The sequence below is a fragment of the Planococcus citri genome, chromosome 1, assembly GCF_950023065.1.
Source record: "Planococcus citri chromosome 1, ihPlaCitr1.1, whole genome shotgun sequence".
Classification (NCBI taxonomy): Eukaryota; Metazoa; Arthropoda; class Insecta; order Hemiptera; family Pseudococcidae; genus Planococcus; species Planococcus citri.
Genome location: NC_088677.1, coordinates 47,302,926 through 47,329,861, shown reverse-complemented (window position 1 = coordinate 47,329,861; position 26,936 = coordinate 47,302,926). Strand labels below are relative to the sequence as shown.

The window sequence follows — 26,936 nt, the reverse complement described above, 5'->3', positions numbered from 1 at the left end:
TCGCAAAAAACAAGATGAATACGTTGTGTGCAGAAGAATCGTTCATGATTCTTACTCGTTGATGTATGATCTCGTCAAGTGTGTGTTATTTTTTCTAAAGAGGTATTCCGTTGACATTTCATCGTCAGTTTAGAGACTTCAGAGAGGGTTTGATAAGTACTTGAAATGAATACATGTTTTTCCAACGAAATGTCATTTTTTATCAAGCAGTAGGGTTTTCCGCGGATATAAATAGCTATAATGTAGTACCTACTACCTAATACCTATATGTACACATTGTAATTTGATAAATAGATAAACGCCCGTAAAACAGTTAATTGAAATGCTTTCAGAATTGATAACTACATACGTAGGTACATACACTTTGCGAAAGTGTTGAAGCTGATCAAACTTTTACTCAGTTTAAATACTTAATGAAATCTTAACACGTTACGGGTTACGCTGAGGAATTACGTAGGTATATCCCCTTACTACTCGTATAGGGTGTTTCTTTGAACGTCTGCCATACTTCAGATTTTAGTACAATTATAGATTCGACAAATAAATAGGTACCTACAGAATTAAAATCGATAAAGTGTAATGAGCCTTTTTGAAAAAAATTTCAGATCTGTACCTACTTATTCGCACAGGAGGTAGTTCTCTTTGAAAATTTTTAAAACCACTGTTCCTTCGAAGATTAAGATAGGCATTATAGGCATTCTACGAGTATTCCAGCTCATGAAGCTGTCCAATATCTATTTTCCTAGCAGTTATACTTATACTGACTTTCTTAAATTATGATGGAAATTTGATGGGACACCCTGTATTATTGATTATAATCATCTTAGGTTTGAGAATGGAATTTTTTAAACGTGTATTCCTCGCGTTATCTAAAAGTTTGCGATGATGGTTAAAATGTATTTTCTACTACAACTACACTTACTCGAGGATGATAGATTAGAAATGTTGAAAAATGTTACCCGGTTGCTTTTATTCTTCTTGTTTCGTCTCTTCTTGCATCGTCATCGTCGTTGTTGTAAAACAGTAAATAAGATTTTTTGGTTCGGCGCTTTTCTTAACTCGAAAATAAATATCTGAAGAAATGTTTGTCGTATATTTTAAGTACTTACTTTGTTGAATAAAATGTGGCTTCTCGTTTTCGCGCAGTTTTCTTACAGTGGAGAATTTCAGTTCATAAAATGGTAATTTTATGTAAAGTATGTGTGACAGAGTGAAGGAAAAAAAGGTAAGGTAGATACACATAAACAACAAATGATAACGTAAATAAAACGCGACGAATATTTAAAATATTTTTCTATTTTTTAGTGGCGCGAAAAGAACGACATTTGTGTGTGAAAGTTAATAGAAATTTTTACGGCAAAATTCACGCTTTTGAATATTAAAACAGATGTCGTGTTTTAGTGAGAAACACGTGCCCTTCGGTACGAAGAATACCACCAGATAGGAAGGTTTCAGGTACATTAAAAAAAGAAAATCCAGCGAGTCTCGACTATGTTTACGTATTTTCAGCCCGGTATAGGTACAATTTTTCGACGAATTTCTCTCTTTTTCCAGGAAATTTTCGTTATTAGCTTCGTTATACGTTGTGAATTTTAGCGCAACAGTTTAGCTACGCGTGATTTTCATTAAGGAAATTAAATTTTTTTCGCTTTTATTGTTAAAATGCCGTAGGTCTACGTGTAATTTGAAATGACGATACTCTGCGGAACGCTTTAAAAGTGCCATTATATTTTAAGCTCAATATGCTCAAATGTGTCTACTGTCTACTCGTGAATGTCGAATTGTCGATAATGGCAAGTTTGGATACGTTCGTATAAGATTAGTCAAGGCACCTAGATCTAGGTAGGTACCTACCTACTTCTTATATTCAGCATGTTCATATTTACTTTTTCAATAAAATCTCCCTCGAATTGTATAAAGCACCTTGTGAGGGGTTGAAAGTGAAAGTAGAAACCTATAATGTAGGCCATAGGTACCTACGTAGAAATCATACTCGTACATTAACTAGATATTGAATTTTTACTCTCCTCCGTTCCAAGCGGTGTAAAAATTCTCTTAAATTTCGAAAATATTTCTGAAACTGTTGAAGAATATTGTTTGATTATATACATATCAGCAATACTTAAGATTACGATTAATTCCCTCCTTCTTATTTTTTTCTTGCAGGTTCGTAACACTATGTTTGTAAATTTCACCGAAATCATGCTGGAAAGGTTGTTCGCCGAGTAAGTTTCCATTTATAATTGTTGACTTGAGTTATTTATATTTGGCGCCAATTAAATGAAATTTATCGAGGAAAAAAATATCACGAATTGAAGAAATTTTACTAATTGTTAGTACTTTTGTATAGTAACGTAGCTGGAATACGGTTTCTTTTTTGTTTAAATCAGTGAAGCTGCGAAGAGCGATTAAACTAATTTATCGAAAAAGTTTTATGTGTAACTTCTTCACGAAGAATAGGAACTTGGCGATGAGTGGTGGCCATGTTCTCTATCAGTGAGAATGAGAGAAAGGCATGAAAGTATAAAATGCAGACTCGAATTTTTTCTGCAACTTGATTCTCTTTTTTGTTGACTTTTTACCGACTTTTTTTTTATTTGAGTAGAAATGGGGGGAAGAATCGAATTTGTGATTTCAGGATTGTTCAGACCAACTAGTTTTTCGTTGGTGTTTAGCTGTATGAGAGCAATTCACGGTATTAAAAGACAATGTTTATAGGCTAATACTCGTATCTGATGTGGTAAAATAATTTTTAAAGTATGTACTTGACTCGACACTTTTTTTCTTTGCTACATATATGATGGGTAAAATAATAAAAACTTCTTTAGAAGTAGTTTTTCGGAATTTTCCTATTACTTCTCATGTATGTATAGTCAGATACCTATATGAGAATTTACCTTATCCCTCCAGTTTGTCTTAAATACCGAAAAAAAGGACAAATTGGGTACCTGAAAATTTTGTCTTTTGACTTTTTTTTTACAATTCAAAGAAAAGAGACCGGATGTTTTACTTTTTACAGTACTGATTCAAGTCACTATTTAGTTTTTTTTTTTTTAAACTTTTGAAAGAGTATAGGTACTACCTAACTATCCGATTTGGCAATGTGTACTTATTTGAATAATGTCAAATGCAAACAAAGTCGTTATTCATTTCATTTCTCAAAACTAGACACATATTTATACCTTATTCGTGAACAAAATGCGTTTTTTCAGAAATTCTATAGCGAGATTTATTTTTCTTGCTGTATTTATGCTTGCGAAATAAATATTTTCTAAAAACACAAATTTCCATTTTGCTACACGAATGCTGATATTTTGTTCTATACAATAAAGAACTTGGGTAGGTACTTGGGTACTACCTACGTAGAAAAAACAAAATTTGTACAAATTTTTTCAATTTTATATTCTCAAATCTGTTGTTTCGCGTTGATTTGGCAGAAAAGAAGTTGCGCACATTCGAATTCGGAATTTCAATGGGTAGGTAGGTAGGTAGGTAATAAGGCACCTACTTTAAAGCATGTTTTGAAATTTAAATGAACATAATTTAATTTACACAATTTTTTTCGTTCTCCTCCGATTATTACTATAGCCTAGGCTATGCATACCAAGTTAAATCCTGTTTACCGATTTTTTTTCTTTCAAATTTCATGTTTTCCTATTAGGTATGATCTTTATGTTGTAGGTAGTAGGCACCTCAGTTTGGGATTTGTAAAACCTGCTGCCGCAACATGAAATTACTGTTTATCTAGGGCTTGATTATTTTTTTCTCCTTTTTATCGTCTGATCGCCTTCCACAGTTACACAGTACTCCAGGTAATTAGTTTATATCTGAAATGAGCGTGAGCGCTAATGGCACTCAAACACGAGTGCGGCTGAACTCGCTAGTTGCTATCATATCTATTATCCTTGAAGATTTTGGTAGGTATGTAAACTTTTCGCTTGTGGTTGTTTTCAACAAGGGAAAATAACTGAATAAGTCGTTTGTACTATGAGAATGGTGGAGCGAAACATACATACCATAGCTATAGATATAGTTTGTAATTACAGCTGTAAGAAATAAATTTCAAACCCGGAAGAAAGCTGTGTGGGTTGGTATTTTAAAGACACTACGAGTAAAATTTCTTACCAAGTTGGCAAATCACTTAGGTATTATCTATGTAACTTATGATGCATACAGGGTGTCCCAGTTTGATTTGATATTGAATTAAGTAAGTAGTTATATAGCATGCATTTCATACATATGTACAGTAAGTACCTAATTACTTCCTAAATTGATTGAAACAAAAACAAACAAAAATATGATTTCGTTATTTTCTTTATAGTTTCATCAGAAACAGAGTCCTCGTTGAAAGGGTCTTAGGGTCCTACTAAAACACCGAGTCGATATTTGACTGAGTGTTCCAAAAAACCTTATGAATGATTCGTCACCAACAATTTTTCAACTTCAAAAAATATTTGAAGAAGCGGAGCTCTCTTTTACTTTTTGGCCAGATTACTTAACATGGGATTTTTAAAAGATTCCCCGTCTTCTATCTCGTTTCATCCTGCAAATTTAGACGTCTGAATTCTAATTCATTCATTTTATCAACGAGCTAAAAACTTCAATGGATGGATTTTATTATGATTTCAACGGAGATGTTCATAAAACCAGGTAGAGGGGAAACAAAAATACAGTATCAGACATGGTTAAAGAAGTACCTACTAAAAAAATACATTTCCCAAACCGACGTCTTTTTATGTACCTATATATCCCTCTTCAACAGTGTTGTATTAGAATCCGTACTTGAAATTTTTTTGGTAAAACCGCGATCCCTTCGAATATGAAAATACGCCTACACGTCTAATGATAATGTTGTAATTTTTACTTGCTGCCTGCGAACAGGGGCACCATATAAGGTATTAATATGCAACATGAGAAGCGCCACTTTTACATTAGACATTTTCATACGATTTTCATTTTTCACGCAAATTTTTTCAATCATGTAAAGATGCTCCACGGAGTAATATTTAATTTTCATTATTGAGTGTTTTTTCATTGCAATTGCCGCACGTATCCTATACAAACCCGAGATGTTTCAATTTACTATTCATGCGCCTCATTTTATTCAAATACCCATAACCGAAAGTGAAAAAAAGAATCGGCTGAAGTGTATTCAAATAGGTACATAAGTATGTAGTTTTGGCGAGCTTATAGGATGAAAAAAATCTTGAGATTTTATAATTCCGGATTGAAGGTTGAATATCATTTTTTAGAAGGTGAAAAATCGAATTGGCTGAGCATCGATGAAAAAGTTGTAGGTAGCGAGGGATATTTTTTCATTCTTCACCGTTCGCTATATTTTCAGTGCATTGATTCATGGATCTCATAACAGGCCTCGTGTTAACGTTAGTCTATCGGAATTGAATTAATGAATACATTATACTTACTCGGTAAATGCATGAAATATTAATTTTAAATTGAATTTCGTTGTAGTGTTTTCCCCTCTTTTATCGTTCGGTTCATGTAAATCATTCGCGTTCCTTTTTTGTGTGTTTTTTCTCTGCATCGTTGCGTGACGTCACTAAATAGTATGTAACTCGTTTTTTTTTTTTTTTTTTAAGCGAAAAGGTTACAACGTGTACCATTTCTTAAAAGCAATATCGAATGGGTTGTTTTCGATGCTTGCCGTCACGATCAATTCGTATAGGAAAAATTGATGTTTTTATGGTGTTGTTAAAAAATATAACATTTATGAAAAGATTGTTTTTCATATTTTCGTTTGCGTTGTTACCTACGTACATTACGTATACGCATAATATTTCAACGAAAGCGTGTTTCTATTTTTCCACAATCGTAAATTCGTCATTGGAAGCGAAATTTATTGTCTTTATTGCTAACTGCGTGGAATTTTTCTTCTCCGATGATTCTCGCAGTGATTAGAACAGTGGAAGTCTATACACGAGTGTTTTTCCCCGCATCATAGACGGTATATATTTCGTTGTCCATTAACTCGAGCATTTTATATTTCAGTGTAGCGCAGCGTATTTGATTTATTTTGGCAAATAGCGCAGCCGAACGACAAGGCCTTTATAATCCTTAAACACTGTGGTTACCGAAGCTTATGTACGTTTCGACTGTAAATGAGGTACCCACCTAGACATGTACCCTACATAGCATGGCGCATCTGTACCTTGAATGCTTTCTCCTTCCACTATATCGCGATAATATTTTCATCTTGTAAGAGAGTTTTACTTGCATGTGTTTTGAAAAATAGAGAACAAAAGATGTAGCTTTATGGCTGATATTTTAAAACAACCCTTAACATAAAGGCTACCTACCTTTAAGTACCGCATTCGTGGCTTTTTATTGGGCAGTAGAGGTTTATTTTAAGATACCAGCTTTTGGTTCGCCAATCTACAGAAATGTGGTTAAATTGCTTTAATGATGTCTTCTAACCAAAGAAATTGGTTTCTATGCAGGATTTCAGAATGTACCTGTACCTACTGTTTTGACTCGTAAAGGTGACGAGATCCTCGATAAACTGGACAAAAAGTGAAAGGGCTTCCCAAAATGAGTAAAATTTATTCTATTCCTTGCAATTTTGAAGTTAATAAAATTAGAAATTCTTTTCAACGGGTTGTGTCGTCCGTCTAATCCGATCGAAAATTTGATCTGATTGGTGATAGATTCGGTCAGACACGAATATAATAATTGGATCTGAAGAATGTCTGGATTTAATCTGGTCTGATCAGATCTATATTCAGATCCAAGCAGGTCTCTCTTATTAGATCATATCAGGTGTGAACAGATCTAATCCAATCAAAACTTTGATCTGGTTGGGTTAACTTGCGGATTCATGGAATGTCTAGATCATTTTCCGCAGCGATGAACGAAAACTGAAACAAAATCAAATGAAATTGCTGTTCCACATGATTTTTGACTTTTGACTTTTTATGAAAACAGACCTACACCTACTTCACTGTTGTGAAAAAAAAAAAAAACATATAGAAATATTTATTCTGTGTGATGTAAAAAATATATTGTTACTTTCTTCTACTCAATGGTCTACAAATTTTGAAAAGTTGCATGTCCATAGTGAACATCCCCAATGAAGGAGAGCGTAAGCTAGGAGTTGGTGCCAAGAGGTAGAACTCTCTACAAAGGATTAACTTTTGATCATTTTTTTTCCTCTCAAAACAAATTATCACGGCATGCCATGCTTTTAACATAGGTACTTAACAGCAGGAGTACAAATTAATTTGTTCGCGTGAAAATAATTCCTGTACAGATGTGTCGATGTCGGTGTTACGATCGAATTGATTTGTAACTGTCTCTAAGCATGCAATCGAATAAATATTTTCTCGATAGTTTTTGTTTTTTCGCTTTGAAATGGAACACTTATAGATAAGTCGTATAGCTACTCCAGTTACATTTGGCAGTTGATCATTATCAGGCGGAAAAAAAAGTGAACGAAGCAGGGTATCAAATAGCTGGCATAATTTTCCTCGTGTCGTATGTACGTTGAAAAAGTCCCCTTTATATCGTGCCAAGTTGAGCTTTTCTCGCAGTATAGGTAGTTAAACCAATAAGAGAGGATCAGCAGCGTATATTCGTCGTCGTTTAATTTAGTATAAGCGTATAAAACAGGATGGGTCTAATTTACGAAACGACTTATACCGTTAAAAGGGTACCTAGACAGACCAGAGATATCGTTTGTAAAAGCGAATATTAAGTTAGGTGATTTTGCAGGTTCAAGCAAAGGTGTCATATTTGATTTGAAACGCGGCCAGTTGGTTTGGTAGCTTACCTATTCACCTCCCTATAGATAGACGAAATGTGGTGAGAAGTTATATTAGACTTTAAATTGAATGGTACCGGTCACACGATGCAATGACACCGCGATGACAACGGATTAATTCAAGTACCTACCTACTACATAAATACATACATATACCTATACGGAATTCGCAGCTTACGAGTATAATCGTATTTCTCGTTTCCCCGTATTTATTAATTTCAATTCGTCGCGTGTCGAGGTAGAAATTATACGTACTCGGTCGAATAATACAGCCAGTTGAAAAATTTGTTCAAATGTTGTCGTGTATCGTTGATGCTAAAATGCTGGAATTATTTTCGTATAGTTTGTAATTAGTGGTAAAATTAAAACGAGCTCGGGTATATTAAGCGCAAAAGGTTTGCTTGGCAAAAACTACGACACTTTAACGTCGTTTGCTGCGGTCCAGCGAGCCAACCCAACACGACGACGACGACGACGACGACGACGACGTGCGAAAATACCGCATATTCCTGCGTCAGGTTACAACGAAAAGAAAAGATTCGACGAGATAATTCGGCTCGTGTGATGTTATTGTAATGTGCGGGTCCTAAAAAGAAGAAAAAAAAAGTAAAGGCAGGCATTTTTATGGTATCGTAAATCTGCGACAACCCAATGACCCCATGTACCTCTACTTATACTGCGGTGTTTGGGCAAAACGCCGCTATCCAAGTGTTAACGTTTTTGCTTATCGGATGTTGGGAAACTGACGATTATAAATTTGCTGCTAAAGGGTTGCAAAGCACGCTGTGCCGTCGCCAATAACAATAATAAGGCGATTTTCCAAACTGTAAACGTAACGCTTTGTTAAATGAGCAGTGAAATCCACGAGTCCGAGGAAAAGCATCGTGTGATGATGTGCTGTAAAGCGCTATAATGGTACGTACTAGTACATAAGGTAGGTGTATACGATGCGGTGAAAAGGAAAAAAAAAACTCCAGTTGCCGAATTAACGAAAACATAGACGTAGAAGTTAACGGTCAAGTTTCTGACATGGATTATATTTGTACATACAGTGTATACTATTGGGGTTTGAACCAAGTCCGAGTCGCTAAAGTTAGACACATCGAAATGAAAGTGATGAGGATATTGCGTATAATATGGTCGTTTATGGAGAGAAAGTCTTCGCCAAAATGATGGCGTTTCGTTAAAGGACTTGTGATTTAAAAACGAATTAGTATAACTTACAAAGCTTAAATTATAACGAAACTTTTGCTAATGGCCAAAAACCGTATAGTTCTTTGCTATACTACATAAATACATTATACGAGGCGTAAAGACCAGGCCACTGCGCCGCCGCCGCCGTCAGCAACACTTCTGCCATCAGACCAGCTTTGGTAACAATTTGTAAATGACCGTAAACGTTGATTTATGTCAGCGTATTATAGATTCTCGTAAATTTCTATCTATTATTTACTTTTCATTGAAGGGTCTTTCCATTCTTCGACTGCGTTTTACTGGTGGTATTTAATGGGAAAATGGAATAATACAGCCATTGACTTCGTAATCACCTCTCGTGTATGTCAATCCTGTTAACCTTGGTATTTCCTTTATGTGCTATAGAGACATTAATTAGGTATCCTATGCTTTATCAAAAATCTCATCGAAATCCAGTATTGACTTTTTTCAATTATATAATTATGAAGAATATTTGGAAAATTCAGTTTTTTCAAAAGACAATACACCGTAGATATGTATATCTACTTGTATGTCTACTCTAAAACCAAATCTTTTTTTTAAAGCCACAGTCCACAGTCCACACGTTCTATAGGTATGTACTTATTCGCCAAGAAATTTCATCTTGACTGAACAAAAAGTATAGCGTTAACTCATAGGTACTTAGGTAGTACCTCCTACTACTTACCTACTTGATGTTACTCTCGAAATTTTTATGATTTTTGAAGGTTTAAAAAAAAAACTTACCTATTTGGTTTATATCCTATTTTTGACCTCCCGACGAGTTGATTGATGATGACACATGATTTCAATTCGGATTCTCCAGTTATCGAAAACACTCTGTAGGTAAGTAGAATGAAAATGAAATTCAGTTCATATAAACTCGTGTTAACCATCTTTGCGACCTTTTCGATCAATTTAGGCACATATACCTACACACGTACCTATTTTCAAAATCTTTTTATGGCGCGGGTTAAAATTCAAAATCTATATTTTCGATCTCCCAAGTACATTGGTATAATTTCGAACCGTTCTGGAACCTCCTCCTTCCGAATTTCGATTTTCATTTTCATTTCCAGAAATGATCTCAATAGAAAACTTCGGATTTTGAACCGATATCGAAAGATTTTGAAAATATACCTAGGCCTAAATCGGTCGAAAGGGTCACGAAGATGGTATAACTACGAAAATAACTATGTGCCTAAATCGGTCGAAAAGGGTCACGAAGATGGTAGGTAGGTAACTACGAGTTTAGTTGCAGCGATTTTTGGAAAACAGGAGATTCCGGAAAATCCGCTGGAGACTTCAGAATGGTTGTAAAGACTTGAAGAGCACGCGTGTTAAAATTGACAGTGATGGCGGTATTTTAACGATTCGTCTTCCATTTAGCATCAAATTGATGGATTTTTAATGAGCAATCGTCATAAAATGGTCGAAAAATGACTTTGAAATTCAATCAAAATGAAAATGTATTAGGTAGGTATACCTATCCGTAGTGAGGTGACAATTTAAAACTGATTGTTGGCTATTGAAATCTAATGAATCAACGTATATCATACGTAGTCAGTAGATACAGGTATAAGTTTAGATAGGAGGTAGGTACATAGGTACTAGGTAGGTATAGGTAATGTATGGTGCATGGTGTATGTTTTCATCACTTTGATATAGTCACCTCCGCTTAGCGTAGAAGCTATACATTGGAATCAGTCATTCGTTCAAGCTGATCCATTATGTACGTCTATACGTATAGCATTCATTTGTATGAAATATCTTCGCTGTATATTAACTTCATTTCTATAATGTAGGTAAGGTATGTCTAGTTGTACTGTGTTCTACATAGAAAGATAACGTATCGCGTTAAATACCATTCGTCAGTACGTTTTTAACGCGAAAACTAGAAAATAGCTTGGGTACTAGCGCAGTTTTTAAGCATAAAAAGACACCATTTCGTAGATAATGTTTCAGAAAACAGGAGCACTTAGCAAAAATTATTTTCCTTGTTACAGTAAAGTTTAAGTATTACCGTTTTCGTCTATTTGTTCATTATTTTAATGGATTTGTGTTTATCAATCAATGTGAATGGATATTTTCATTGTAAATGAAACATTTTAAAAATTTACTCGCCTGCCTTTTTTATTTTCGCGGATACTTACAACGGTTCCCCTGCGGTGTTTGTGTAGTTTGTTTTTAAAACAGAAAAAAAATCAGCAGTCAATGTAGGAGTAGAAGAGCCTGCTAGTATTCTAGCGCTTGTCAGTATTCAATTATACTGAATGAAATGAAAAGGGTATGGTATTGATCTGTGCTGCAGGATTTCTAATGTTTTAATATTAAACCAATTCCTTTTATTGGTTGGTTGGTTTGAAGATATTGAGTAATGTTCATCATTAATATAATATTAGCTCGAATCAGATACATATTCATTATGTGAATTACATTTTGTTATTAGGTATATATAAATTGTTTTTCTCAGTATCAAATTTGAAGAAGCTGAGTTTATTGTTAGAAGATGAATGTATCTATAGTTAGGTAATGAAAAAATATCTAATTATAAGCATGAGTAGGGCTTTGAGAAAGCCGATCAGTCCTAATCCTGATCCAAAGTAGGTAATGTCTACTGGAAGGATGAAGTCAATTTTTGAAACTTGATTTTCTTACCCAAGTAGGTAAGTATATCTCGTTCAAATTTGATTTCAGACAAAAATTATTGTTATACTTAGTACATATGTTTATAGGTGAACCGGTTTGTTCTCATTTCAAAATTCATATCATCTGCGGTTATTGCTTCCCTCATGGGGGAATATTTTGTTCTCGAGTAGGTATTAGTGCGATACTTGAGTAGTTTGATTTCTTCACGTGTGCAGTTATGCAACCCAAGTTACACCAGATTAAACCACATGGGTCAAAAATACCTGCAGCAATTTGATTTTTCTTTCAAAAAATTCTAAACCTAAATAGTTGGTTGATGACATTTCTCCGAATTGCTTCTGCAGTTTTCTCAGCGACCGGTTTTGTTTGAATGCAAATTCAGTTTGGTGTCTGAAATATTGCGCATTTGCCTTTGTACAGGTCTAGGCGCCTGCTTAATTTGTTGCTAAGAGTACTATCCAGTGTACCTATCAAAGCAAGAGAAGGAAACATACTAGAAAGGGTAACCAAAACACTCGGTACATTTTTCAAATCAACAACTTACTTACTGTAGGTAAAGGTATTAGATACGTCCTGTCCGAACGATTCGAAAATTCTAAAATATTTGCAAAATTTACACTATTGATTATTTCGGCTTTCAGTATACCCATACGACAATAAATTAAAATAAATTATCCGGGCACCCAAAATATTTGTATACGGGAGAACTAGGTAATACGTCAAGTGTGAGAAATGAAATTAGAAACGTGGCGATAATTTATCTATACTACGAGTAGTAATGGTCTTCCCTCGTGAGCAAGTACGTCAACGTAAATAAGTAGAAATATACTTAAACAGCGAATTTATCAAAAATAGAAAAACATACCGATGTAGATAATTATTTTTTCAAAATTCATTCCACAGAATTCTTTCACACCACAAACTTGTTACTTAAACGAAAAATAAACTTTAGTGTGCTTGAAAAAAAATGTTTTTCTTGACGAACTATTCACGTGCATTTTTGGCGTTTTGCATTTTCTCGTTGATTTTCGAATGTATTAATTAGATTTCTTCTTTTTGCTCGAATTCCTTATAAATTATGTCGGGAGTGTTATCGTTTTTGTGAAGATATCTCTTGTACATTTGTCGACTACATGGATATCTTGATGGTGTTTAATTAAAGCAAAGAACCGGGAGGGTGTGTTGCTTTTTGATGCGACAACTGAATAAAGTGATTTGAAATGAAACTATCGTCTAGACCGGTAGCGTTATTTTTCTGCGACTCTGGCGAAAGCTTTTACTTAATTTTTTGTTTCTTTGTTGAGTGCTCGTTGTATAGCTTGAAATTAGCCTTTTCCCCCTTGCCCTTTTTTATTTGTAACTGTATTTGTAAGCATGTAAGTTTAAAAAATGAGTACCTAGCTACCTACTCTTACATTTGAATCAGTCAAGTTATAGCGGTTACCTACATCCTCTTGAAATGAATTTAGCCAAAAGCTCACCTATCTTTGAATAATCGAGTATGTTTATTATATTTTTTACATTATTTATGTACCTATTTGTTTCAAAACATCGACCTTTTGTATCTGAAGTTTTCCTGCATTCTCTGCATTTTTCCAAGAGTACTTGTTCAGAGAACCAGGATACTCTTTAGAACATTTTTTCCCTTCATTTTATTATCATTACTACACCCTGCTTCAGTTGGATAATTTTATATGGTACTTAACGACGATGCACGCATTGATTATTTTTTTTTGATAAGTATTATTTCTATAATGAGGCTCTTATTTTTGATGTAGGTACCTAGGTAAAAAATCAACAATAGGTAAACTGAATTTTGCATTGTTCGTAGATAAGTATAATTTGTTGATGCGTGTACACTTTTTTTGTATTTTCGAAGGGGGAAAAAAATCTGTAGAAATTGAATCCAAATTGTGCATTTCAAAAAGTTTTTTATAATCTAATTCAAATCATAAATTTTCGACATCATTAACGCCTCTTAGGGAACTTATAGCGTTAAAATATACTCGATATTATGTAGTTACCAATCGACTCGCTTGATTAAATATTGATCCCATGTTTATCGTTTCAAGTGCTGGTGTATAATTCAATTTTGAATAACTAAACGTTGATTCTATACATTTCGTGTAGAAGAAATACGCGACTGTTATAAATTTCATATTTGCTAATTAATGGTGTGGTGTAGGAATTAGGAATAAGAGAGATTTTTAGAACTAGGAACAAATAATGAGAAGATAGGTATTAGGAAAATTCACGATTAGGAAATATTGGGATGGGTTTGGATTAGGATAAGACAAACCTACCTAACCACATAATACAAAAATGCTCTATTTTAACTCAAATTCACGAAGATATGTTTCAACCGATATTTAATCGAAAGAAAGGGATTTTATTTACAAGGTAGGTAGAACCTACATCATACACAATCTTAGTTGGAACGTATCCCAGAGTGAAAATAAACTCGAAAAGTAAATTGAATTTACATACATTTCTAGACATTGCAAGCAAGTCGAAATAGTTGGAAATCTACTAAATCTATACCTAGATTATTCAGATTGAATCACTGTTTTAAATCCTTACCTAGATTATTCAGATGAATTCTAACTACTTTACCATTAACCTAATCATTACCTTGACCATATCAATCGTAGTTGGACTGAATCTATTCATAGATTATATCGTAGCCCTATACTTTGAAATAAGAACCTAAATGCTGACCAACATATTGGCTAGAGGATTTCCCTCAGCCCTGCCGGTAACTCGACCAGGAAACTTACTCCATTAGAATTGATGTCCAATTAATTAGTGAAATAAATTCATAGCAACACAAAATAACACTCGCGTTACCGGAGAAATTATATCATTTTAATAAGTTCAATTTTAAACAAAATACTCGAATTCAGCCATGTAATGACTGGTAAATTTAAAGATAAAAAATTACAGAGAAAATACGAACGCACGTTCTTAATCGAGTGGAAAAAACATACTAAAGAATAGGTAGGCATTACCTATTGTCATAATCACTCGAGTTTCCCACCATAGATTTTAACCTTGAGTTGGGCTCATTGAATTTATGTACCAAGTTTTGCCTAACTATTTCTATTCAGGCTCGTCTATAGCACATAATTTCTCCCCCTGCCAAAGAGAAAATCTGTGGAAGGGAAAACTCGAATGCAAGACTGAAAAATTACGTTAAACTATTGAAAAATTAACAATTAACAAGAACTATTGAAAAAGCAGCTAATCTAAACTCGAGTATGATTAACAAAGAAAATGTAAAAAACATAGAAAAAATAATAACAAAAAGAACAACATGAAAACGACTATCGCCAAAAAACACATTATTCATATACACCAAACGAGATTTACAATACTAAAGGTATTCACGATGATAAAAACAACAACTCGAGATAAAAAATAGAAACTTCGAATGAAAAAACCAAAAGTTTACAAAAAGGAAAAATTTTTGAAACCGAATTTTATTTTTTACTCGTCTTTTTTATCAGGTATTCTTCCACCGGGTAGAAGTTATCTCGTACCTTGAAACGATCCATTGCACGAAGGCTTCTGAGGAGACCGATCATCCGAACTCGCGGTACCTTCTCCTTACACCTGACCGTTCTCGAATAGGGGATTCCCGGCGGTCCTCGAAGATTGATTGAAACAGCGACAGGATCGTAACTTTTGATCAATGGACCGATGTCTCGTACACCCAGGATTACTGTACCGTGATGTGCTTCTACTTTTTTCGTAGTCTTGAAATTAGCCACATAGCAAGGGAACCAATGGACATCGTTTTTGTTGCGATCGATACCGGGAGTCAATTTTAAAGGTACGTTTACCTTTCGTCGTACCACTAGCCGGAACTCGTCCTTCCATGGCACATAAATGACCTTAGGATGACGAAGGAACTCAAAATCGAATGACACGTTCTTATCGAAAAACTCGAGTGCGGCGGTGTTAATCAGAGACACCTGGAGTGTCGGGTCAATGATTATCTCGACATAATCGTTGGCGATTTTTCCAAGAACGGTGACGAGGTGTTTCATGTTGGTCTGATTTTGGTATGACCATCTGGGACGAAAAACGTGCTCACGTGGATAAACCTCGTCACGATAAGTTGAGCGGACCAAGTTCAGATGATTTCGCCAAGTAACCGCCTCAATATCGATTCTTGGCCATTCGAATGATTGCCTTTTATCGTAATACTCGAATCTTGGAACAACGATTTTGTAATGGACGTATGTTCCACGTATCAATGCTTCCCAAAGATCGATGGCAAGATGTTCGAAATCTCGATCGGTTGGATCCCATTGAAATACGTACGGTTGGTAAGTATTAGGCCATTCTTCAGGAACATACGGTTGAAGGCGACATTCGAGGATCTCATCATCGTCTATCAATTCAGGACAAAACGTCTGAATACCGTCGATTTCAGCGTAATTTAATCGAGGGAACTTTGCCGTTACGTATGCTGGTTGTGGTGGTGGAAGAACGACGGGAGCGACGGGAACAGCAGCAGCGGCGGCTTGAGCAGCTGGTTCATTTTCATCAGCTAATGGAGCTGGTGGGACGGATTTTTCGGCGTTATTATCGGTAACATTATCAACCTGCATCGCGTCGGTGGATTGAGTTGCCGTTGCTGATGGAGCAAACGTTGAACTCAAAGTGGTAGCGGTGACGTCAGTTGAAGTCGACGTAGAACTCGAGTCATTTTCGCCAATCGGTAGTATTGATGGTCGGTTTTGCGGTGGAATCAGATCGCGTAGGTTGAGATCGGCCATAAGAGAGTTCTGACGGAGAGTTGCCAAAATGCTATCTACTGATGGATCAGCTTCGCTAGGTTTCGGTTGTTGAAGTTGATACGTTTTTGGCTCAGGAAACCGAAAACCAACGGTTTTCTTTTCACCGGTACTGTCTTCTTCGGTGTAACTTAATTTTTTCGCCGGTGGTAGACCTTCGTCGGGGCTCTTCAGCGCACTCTTAAGAGGAGCTGGCAATCGAGTAAGAGACACCGATAAATTCTCAAATTCGGTCGAATGCGAAGTTCTAGCTGCGTTATCGAAAGATGATGTTGATAGGTGACGATTCGTTTGGTTCAATATATCGATGTTTTCTTCAAATACATCGTCACTACCGCCGTCGGAAACGTTGATGATTTCTTCTCCTTTAGTTAGATCGATCGTTGTTTCACTCGAGTTTGTTGCGATTGGTTTGGATTGTTCTTCGACGTGCACAAACGAGAAAACAGCGGGAGGAAGAATCAGATCGTTTTCTGAAAACGCTCGACGAATCATCGTACTTAATTTCGGTCGTTGAACTGGAGTCGGAGGAGCGGGCGATATCGGTCGAGAGAGAGTCTCCATTTGCTCAAATAAGAACTCTGTTAGACCTTCTACCTCGACGGCGATAAGAGATGGTAAATCACGTATATTCGGCGTCTCCTTCGGAATGAGGCACCTCTTGCAAGGAGATAGGCGGTCAGCGGTGAAAATCTCTAGGAGATATTCGCGGATATATAATTCCACTCGCTGAATCTCCGATTCCATTATGTTTCGAGACAAAGACGCAGGTAGATCGAGTGCTGAAACGGAAATCTCGATGATCTCGGCGATCGGACATCGGACGTTTTGTTTTTTGATAGTAAGGGTGTCTTCCTGATCGTTTCGTATTACAAATACTCGAGTGTCAAGATCTTCAGCTGAGAACGTTTTCTTTAAATTCTCAGGACTCGAGTTAATGATCGGATGTATATGGCTCTGGCGACAGGTCGCGTACAAATCATTCTGTGAACAATTTAAAATCATACACGAAACTAGATTAGCATAATTCTAAGAGAGACTTTTATCGTTTTACATACTATGAAAAAATTATAACTAAAATAAAATAAAAATAAAAAAGAGAAAGATATAGAATGCTGAGACAAGTAGACAAAAGCTCCTATTCTATCGGTGGTTGAACAGTGTCATCGGTGGCTGGATTGTATTTACGAAGATGACGGATATTTTCTCGAATAATATATCCTGGATTTTTTTCATCTTCGAGTTCGTAAACGTTGATGAAAGGCTTGGTGATGACTTTATATGGGCCTTTCCATTGGTGTGATAGTTTCGCAGCTACTCCTTTCTCTTTCGAGGATACAGGTCTATTTTTTACGAACACTCGTTCACCGATATTCAATATCACAGGTTTGTGAACTTTATGGAAATAGGCTTGTCGACGTTCATGATTCTTTTTCTGGTTTTCGAGTATTCGCTGGTTGATATCGAGTGGTAATTTTCGTTGTTTAATTATATCAACTAATGAATCGGGTACTAATCGTTTACGTACTGCTTCATAGGGAATGCAACCTGTTACAGTGCTTTCGGTATAGTTCAATTTACGCTCGATATCTGGTAAAATACGACACCATGATTTTTGTTTATCAGCGATATACTTTCTCATACTCGAACCAATAGTGCTCATTATTCTTTCGGCAGGGTTACTATTCGGAGTATACCTTGATGTATACCGAATTTGAACTCCTCTTTTTAACCAAAATTTTCTCCAATACCGAGAGGAAAATTGTGGACCATTATCGCTGAGTACTATTTTCGGTAATCCAAACTCGTTAATCCAAAGAATCATACGTTCGAGTATATTTGCTGAAGTCACGACTTTTATTGGATATAATTTGACGAATTTGGTAAAATGATCTTCGATCACGAACACAGTATCGACGCCAGCTGTACTACTTGGAATTGGTCCAAAATTATCCAAACACAAAATCTCGTTGAAACGTTCAGAAGCGAGTGTTTGGATTGGACCATACAATCGAGTTGTTGATCTCATTGAAATTTGGCATGAGATACAATCATTCACAAATTGGCAAACTTGCGTTGTTAAACCAGGCCAATCAAAATGTCTTCGTATAATGCGAATCAATCGAGTAATTCCAACATGACCGTATTCATAATGATAGTGTTGAATTATTTCTCGTTGTAAACTTTTTGGAATAAATATTCGCCATTCTTGATCATTGTGATTCTGATAAATAACCAAGTTCAATTTTTTATCAACTCGAGTACGTTCAGGGTATTTTTTGATACACGCTTGTACTATTTCGTCATTATTCTGGATTGATCGAAGTCGTCGAAATTCGGTGAATAAACACTTTGGTGTTTTGTAATCGAATAGAAAAATGGTGAAATTTTTGTCGTTTTCGGTAATGTTGAAAGTATACCTAGACAAAAAATCTGCAATCGAGTTATCAGCTCCAGCGATATGTCGAATATCTATTCTGAAGTTGTCTAAATACAGCAACCATTTCATGATCCGATTAGGCAAAAGTTCATTTTTCTTCAGGTATGTTACTGCAATGTTATCAGTGTATAAATGAACTTTATTTCCGGCCAAAAGATAGTAATTTTTGGCGAGAAGATGGATAATTGCCAAAAGTTCGAGTTCCATTATGGAATAGGATTTTTCGTAGCCTTTTAACACTCGAGAAGTAAATGCAATTGGCATCATAAGGTCTTTATCGTTCTTGCGACTCGGTTGCATTACTACACCAGCAATAGCTTTCGTAGAAGCGTCGGTGTATATGTAGAATGGCTTTTCAAAGTCTGGATAGGTCAATAGTGTTTCATTTGCAAGTTCTTTTTTAAGCAATTCGAAATGTTTGATATTCTCTTCTGTCCACACTATTGCACCTTTTCCAACCGTAGTCAATTCGTAAAGAGGAGCACACAGCACGCTGATTCTAGCCATATATTCTCGGTAGTACTGAAACATACCGAGAAATTGCTGGAGGCTCTTTACATCTTTTGGTAACTCGAAATTTAAGATTGGCTCAATCTTTTCGGGATCCACTTGGACACCCTCATCGGAGAATATCATTCCGAGGTATTTAATTCGAGTTTGACACCATTGGGTTTTCCGAAGATTGAGTGTCATTCCAGCCGCTTTCACCTTTTCAAGGAAAATACGAATATGTTCGAGGTGTTCTTCAATGGTTTTCGAGTAGATAATGACGTCATCGACGTACACACCGGTGAAATCTTCACAACCGCGTAACACCAATCGAAGAGCATAAACAAAAGCAGCCAAACTATCTTCGGTACCGAAACCTACAACCGTCATAACGAGAGGAATACCATCGATGGTGAATGATAGAACGCATTGTTGATCCTCAGCTAATTTTATTTGGAGGAAACCATTATTGAAGTCAAAGATCGAAAAATACTTCATGTCCTTAAACTTCATCCGCATATTGTTAATATTTGGCGGTTCAGTCGAGTGTCTGAGAATGTATTCATTTAATGGTCTTCCATCCAAACATATACGGACTTTTCCACCTCCTTTATCCACATAGACGAGACCTAACTTATAAGGTGATTGTCTTTCAACCACTTTTCCTTCTTTTTTCCATTTTCTTATAATTTCATGGACACCGTCTTCGTAGCGATGGGGAATAGGTCGAGATTTACACCATACTTTATGTGGAGGGGGAAGTTTGTTACCTACGAAAGCGAATCTGTGTTCGTAACAGTTACACAAACCGATTCTGTTCTCGAAAGTTTCATAATTATTATGTATGTGTCTTCTTAACGTACCTTTATGTTTACTCAAGAGTTCTGTACCCTCGACAGCTTCTTCTATTTTATACAGCAGCTCGGTACAGATGACATAGGAGGGATTCTCACTGATCGAAAATATCTCCTCAGGTTTTGTAGACGTGATATACTGGACTTCTTGTAAAGGATATTGTTTCGGATCCTTTAGTAACTCGAAATTCATCGCGCTTTTCTCTGAATCGTTATAATGAATCTTGAATGTTTTATTCTGGAGAGCTGTTATCGTTGGATCGGTAAGCTCAATGTAATTCTTTGACGTGTGAATTACTAACTCGAATGATCTCATTAAATTACGTCCCAAAATCAACGGTGTATTCAGGTCCTTGACGATAAATGCCTGAATGTTAAAAACACTTTTATTTGGTTTTTGTGTTGGAAAGCTCATAGGTACATAAGCCATTTTCGTGATTTTTGGATGAGCTTTGGTAGCAGCTAGCGAAAACTTTTGACCCATACCGTCAGCTTTTACTTCACTTTTTTTCAACTCAGGGTAAGCTGCAACGATTCGCTCGTAAACGCTCTCATTCATGAGTACATGAGAGCAACCGTTATCTATAAGTGCATCTACGTCGATTTTACCGAATTGAACTTTTATTTTTGGTGACACGTCTTTATTCGAATATTCAATGTCGACTGGATCGAGTACATCAAGGATGCTGTGGTTTAGGTTGAATACCACCGGTTCATCTGATTTACCATACATACTATCGAGTTTTTCATCCTTTTTAGTATTTTTATACGGCTGTGTTTTAAAGATATTGACTCCGCAATATTTCTTGAAGAAACTACACATCTCGTAGTCCAATTTGTTTAGATTGAAGATTTCCCAGCTTGCGTAATCTGGTTTCGATCCGGGTGATGCACCATTAGGCTTGTAGAATTCTTTTTTGATATCGTAAAGAATAGCACCATCTGATGTATATTTGAACCATTTTTTTTCAGTTGGTACAAGCTCATTGCGTTTCACAAATGGAGAGAATGCATTCCAAAAGAGACAATTCTCTTGTTTCGTAGCAGTGAAATAAATCTTCTCATTCACTTCTTCGAGATTCTTCCAATAATCAAGACTTATATTGGGAAAATTCACAGGAGCTATCAACGCAAATACGATATTTTTAATTCGATAAATATCTCGTAGCGTGACGACTAATTTTTTCAATTCATTTTGAAACTGAGAGCTATCAAAATTCTTGAACATTGATTCTTGAAGTCCAAGATGGATTAACGCATGTTCAGTACCAAAAGGTATGTCAAAGGTGTTTTCTTCTAATAATTGATTCACCTTTTTCGCCGTCAATTTATCACTAACTAATGAGTATTCGGCATGATCGGCGATATTCTTAAATTCGTGATATCTCAGAAATTTATACATGACGTTACTTCCAATATATGCGATTCCATCACAGAAAAGATACATCTTTTCTTTATTCGGAATATCAGGAACGACTGGAGGAATTACTGGAGCTTCTTTGTTGTGAACTATCGCAGCTTCAAAGGTCGGCTGGTCGGAATTAGAGGTAACACTGCGACCTTCGGTGTTACCTAATTCAAGTTTAAATCTTCGAGTGGAATGGAAATATCGCAAACAGAAAATTCCTCAAAATTCGGTGGATTTTTTCGATCATATGGTTGAAGGTTATGGTTCATATCAACATAATGAACGGTGAGACCAGGTTCATCGAAATTAATCTCATTTGCACTCGCCACTTTAGTAAATTGAGCTCTTCCACCTCGATCAAAACGTTTCAGGATTTGACCTTTATCGAATTTTGTGAAAGGATTTTCTTTCTTCGGAGGAGCGTTCGATCGATTTTCACCGGAACTATTGCTTCTACTCGAGTTTGAATCATTCTTCGAACTTGATGAAGATTTCGATGATGAAGATGATTTTACTTTATCCATCAATGGTTTTGCAACTTGATTATAGTACGATTTAGCATTTACACTTCGTTTGTTCGCTGTTCCGGAATTTTCCATTTCAGAAATCGCTTCAATGATTTCTTCGATCGTATCGGTTGGCTCGGTTTCTTTGAAGATTTCACGATATTCTTTTCCAATTTTTTCGGTCAAGACTTGAGCAACCCATTTTGGTGTAACCGAAGTATTCCATCGCATTCTTCTCAACCAAAAGGTACAGAAATCAACCACACTCTGATGTTCATTTTTCACTTCTTTTTTGAATTCTTCGATATCGAGTTGGTGATTCATGATAGTGGAAAATTGCTTAACTAATTTTATTGCGTTTAAATGCCACGGTTCGTCGATCTGTAACGCTTTTTTATAATTGATCAGATCGGTATGTTCGAGAAAATAATCAAGACAAAGGTTATATTCTTGATTAGTTTTGACCAATTGACGGATTTCGTTCTCGAATTCGATGAGAAATTCTTCGACTGTACGGTAATCTTCACCAGCTTTCCATTTCGTAACTCGAGCTCCTTCACAGATTTGTTTTACATTCTTTTTACTGCCAGTGTTGTCAGTACTCGAGAATTGGACAGGTGAAATGACCAATAGCGATCGACAGTCTTCAATTGGAAAAACTAGCTGTTCATTTTTTGCTTTTAAATGAAAATGTCGTTGTGGAATAGTTAAACATGATGGTTGAGGAACAAAATCACGACTTCCGTCGCCTCCACCACAACTTTGTCTCGAATGAATTGCAAATTGCTTGGCAATATTTTCAGATAACGTTTCATTATTTATCTCTATAACATCCATTAGCAACGCTGCAGATACTCCGCTAGGACCTGGACCAGTTCCATCTGATGTGGAAGCAGCAGTTGTGTTAGCGAGAGACATACGCTTGGTGACTTTTGTTTGTAGCTCTTCGTTTTTCTTTTTAATCGCCGCATTCTCGGCCAATAATCGTTCATAATCTTCTTGAGTGAACGACATTGTAGGTATAGGTTGGTTTTCGTCTTCGTCGAATACGTCAACTTCTTCGATTGGTATTTCTACTTTTATACCAGCAACGTCGTCGTCAGTTGAATCGAATGTCTTAGGAACTTTATCACGAAAACGGGATTCCTTAAAGAAACCTTCTGGAAATCGAGGTGATCGTAAATAATAGAGAGGAGTTGGTCGAAATAATTTCGCTCGTCGACGCTCTTTTTTCTCTTCTGGATCTAACTCGAGTGAAGAAGATGAATCAGAATCGAAATTGTCGAATTGTCGTGATGTCTCGTTCAATCGATCTCGAATACCGCTTAACTCGTTGTCAATCGAATCGTCAGCTTCTTGATCAGGATTTTCGAATTCGTTCAAATCGTCGAGAGAAATTTCGAGTGCAATATTACTGCTATCGATAAAACTGATAACAGCTGGATCGTGAAAATGAGCACTCGCAGAAGACTCGTTGAGTTCAATATCAGGTTCGTTTGAATTATTCACTGTTGAATAAGCTTGATTATTAAACACTCGAGTTACCATATGGCAATGTTGAGTCAGCATTATGGTCCCTAACTATCTAAAAATCCCTAACTAAGGATCCCTAGATTCCCTACAGACCAAGGTAATGATCTTACAAGTAACACAAATAACACTAAATAGTTTGAAAACACTTGATTATGCATGAGAAAACCAAAAAAGAGTACATACCCACGCAGGCGCCAGGTTGCGTAATTACAACCAATTTTGGCATATCAAATATTTTCAAAACGAAACACAATACATATAAGAAGAATCAAAACAATGGTAAACAAAATAACTAGATCTAATTTTACCTCAAAGGAAGCCATAATCGAAAATAAACAAACGAGATAATATTCCAATATACTAATCAGCTACGTATTCGGCTGGAACATCAAGATACTCGAAATACGACAAGCTCGCGAATCTTTCGAACTTCACTTCACATACGAAAGTTTATTAAATCATTAAATAGAAAGCTCGAATAAAAATACGATCGCAATAATTGAATCAATTTTAGCAAAAAGTAAAAATACCGCACTAAAAAACCATACGCAAAACGCAAACTACTCGAGAGATGTTTACAGTACAAAGGAAAAGATAATACTCAAACCGAATGCGTTTCAGATTGCGATCGAAGACTCAACTAGAAAGATAAGAGAATAACAAAATGGCGATTTACAAACATAATACAATAGCTAGAAACTACGACGAACGTTTCCTAGAAATTTTGTTCAGCCCGATGCCGATTCTTCTACACTAACACAAACACATATCTTTTTGTATTTTTTATTAATTTTCTTAGAAAAACACGCATCTTAATTCTAAAGGCATATACTGAATATGTGGATATCCAGACATATGCGGGAAAGGGGGAAGAAAATTTAGCGGCCTTTATCAAAAACCTATCCTAGCCGAAGCTTTACATAGTACCATTCGTAAAACTAGTTGCAACATGTTTTATTATACGTTAAAAATACTCGATCATTTTTCTGGTACTCGGAGGTCTTGATGCAATTACTCGATGTCGTTATCTCGTTGAAGGTGGTACATTTCATTACATGTCTTATACCAGAACGACTAATACAATTCGAAGCTGGTTTCTTCGTATATCTAAAATATGCTTTCTAACAAACTGTTCCCTAAGTGAAGTAGGTACCTACTACCTATTCGATACCTATTCACAGGCGGACCGTACTTCTCATCAGGCGAAAGCATAGCACAATAGATAACGCGCTCGAGTTACTATTCTAACGGCCATATTTTATTGGTTGAAAGAAATCTTCGTGTCCAACATGAAACACATGTGTAAAGTGGAATTTTGACACGAAATTTTCTGAAGATGAATTTTGAATAATTAATACCTAAACTCATTAAGCCCTAGTCCCACGTTGGGCGCCAATTTTTATATTATGTGGTGTAGGAATTAGGAATAAGAGAGATTTTTAGAACTAGGAACAAATAATGAGAAGATAGGTATTAGGAAAATTCACGATTAGGAAATATTGGGATGGGTTTGGATTAGGATAAGACAAACCTACCTAACCACATAATACAAAAATGCTCTATTTTAACTCAAATTCACGAAGATATGTTTCAACCGATATTTAATCGAAAGAAAGGGATTTTATTTACAAGGTAGGTAGAACCTACATCATACACAATCTTAGTTGGAACGTATCCCAGAGTGAAAATAAACTCGAAAAGTAAATTGAATTTACATACATTTCTAGACATTGCAAGCAAGTCGAAATAGTTGGAAATCTACTAAATCTATACCTAGATTATTCAGATTGAATCACTGTTTTAAATCCTTACCTAGATTATTCAGATGAATTCTAACTACTTTACCATTAACCTAATCATTACCTTGACCATATCAATCGTAGTTGGACTGAATCTATTCATAGATTATATCGTAGCCCTATACTTTGAAATAAGAACCTAAATGCTGACCAACATATTGGCTAGAGGATTTCCCTCAGCCCTGCCGGTAACTCGACCAGGAAACTTACTCCATTAGAATTGATGTCCAATTAATTAGTGAAATAAATTCATAGCAACACAAAATAACACTCGCGTTACCGGAGAAATTATATCATTTTAATAAGTTCAATTTTAAACAAAATACTCGAATTCAGCCATGTAATGACTGGTAAATTTAAAGATAAAAAATTACAGAGAAAATACGAACGCACGTTCTTAATCGAGTGGAAAAAACATACTAAAGAATAGGTAGGCATTACCTATTGTCATAATCACTCGAGTTTCCCACCATAGATTTTAACCTTGAGTTGGGCTCATTGAATTTATGTACCAAGTTTTGCCTAACTATTTCTATTCAGGCTCGTCTATAGCACAATGGATTATAAAATGTGGGCAAAATTTATTGATAAAAGAATACGAAAATACGGAATGATTAGCGAAGCTTTTTCTATAATTAAAATTTAATTATTTTCAATAAATTTACAGTCACCGCGTTCGTTTTCGAAAATTTGGTTTTGTACAGTCAATGAACTTTGACGCTAAATAATGACACATTGACGTAATAATCCAAAGGTAGAATATGACATATTTCTATAGGTATCGGTGGGTATTTATTTATGTACTTATGCTCCGAAGGTTTGTCAAAATGAACACTATTTTTCGGATTGCTTTTAAATACCTACGAAATGTGATTCGAGTTTGTTTATTCGTTATTATTTTTTTGTATTATAAACTCGCGGAGAAGAAGTAGGTAGGTGCCTATAAAGAGAATCGAAAGGTGAAACTGTCCAAATAACTTTCTCTCGAAGAACAAATTAATTAAGAACGCTTTCAAAAAGAATTCTTTTACAAGGGAAAAATTTTCCAAAGTTAGGATAAACGATTATTACCTTGGGGTGTTTTTTTTTCACTGGTTGAAAAGAAAAAGTTGAGATTTTATGGAGACATTAAATTCAGGCTGTGTTTTGAAGCAGTGAAAAGAAAAATGTTCCAACGTGACTTATTATCTATCGCGTAAGCATGTTAACGTAGAAAATAACACTCGGTGTTTTGTCACCAGAAAAAGTGTTTCGATATACTACTTTAAAGGGAAGCGAAATTTCGAAAATTACTACGACCAAAGTTTGTCTAGAAAATTACACCGTAACAGACCTGAAAGCTTTTGTTCTATAGTTCTATCTTTGCGCCCTTATTAGAATCGAAATTTAATGGCGAACGGAACGTATTAAATTACGAATAAACGTGACATATTCGCAAAGTCGGAATTTAAATTCAGCGAAAATCTT

At 35.6% G+C, this 26,936-nt stretch overlaps 2 protein-coding genes and 1 long non-coding RNA gene across 7 annotated transcripts in view; 1 reads left to right on the top strand and 2 right to left on the bottom strand.

Moving 5' to 3' along the window:
• LOC135832360 (protein qui-1) overlaps positions 1-26,936 on the top strand; it is a 155,820-nt gene that overhangs the window by 40,205 nt on the left and 88,679 nt on the right. For 2 of the 5 annotated variants that reach the window (XM_065345551.1, XM_065345550.1), the window contains exon 2: positions 2,167-2,225. The exons of 2 other annotated variants lie outside the window; for them this stretch is intronic. The gene's annotated coding sequence lies outside the window, so the exon portion shown is untranslated. Of the gene's footprint in view, positions 1-2,166; positions 2,226-11,142; positions 11,277-26,936 lie in introns of those variants that run through there. One more of the 5 variants, XM_065345557.1, reaches the window with a different exon arrangement.
• LOC135832368 (uncharacterized) lies at positions 11,291-12,423 on the bottom strand. Its single transcript, XR_010556307.1, has 2 exons — positions 12,187-12,423; positions 11,291-12,105 (listed from the first exon to the last, which is right to left on the bottom strand). It is a non-coding gene; the product is annotated as an uncharacterized LOC135832368 (long non-coding RNA).
• Positions 14,482-26,018, bottom strand: LOC135832363 (uncharacterized). The gene is made up of 2 exons (XM_065345560.1): positions 23,979-26,018; positions 14,482-17,424 (listed from the first exon to the last, which is right to left on the bottom strand). The coding sequence occupies exons 1-2, from the start codon at positions 23,991-23,993 to the stop codon at positions 15,118-15,120; spliced, it is 2,322 nt and encodes a 773-aa protein (XP_065201632.1). The 5' UTR covers positions 23,994-26,018; the 3' UTR covers positions 14,482-15,117.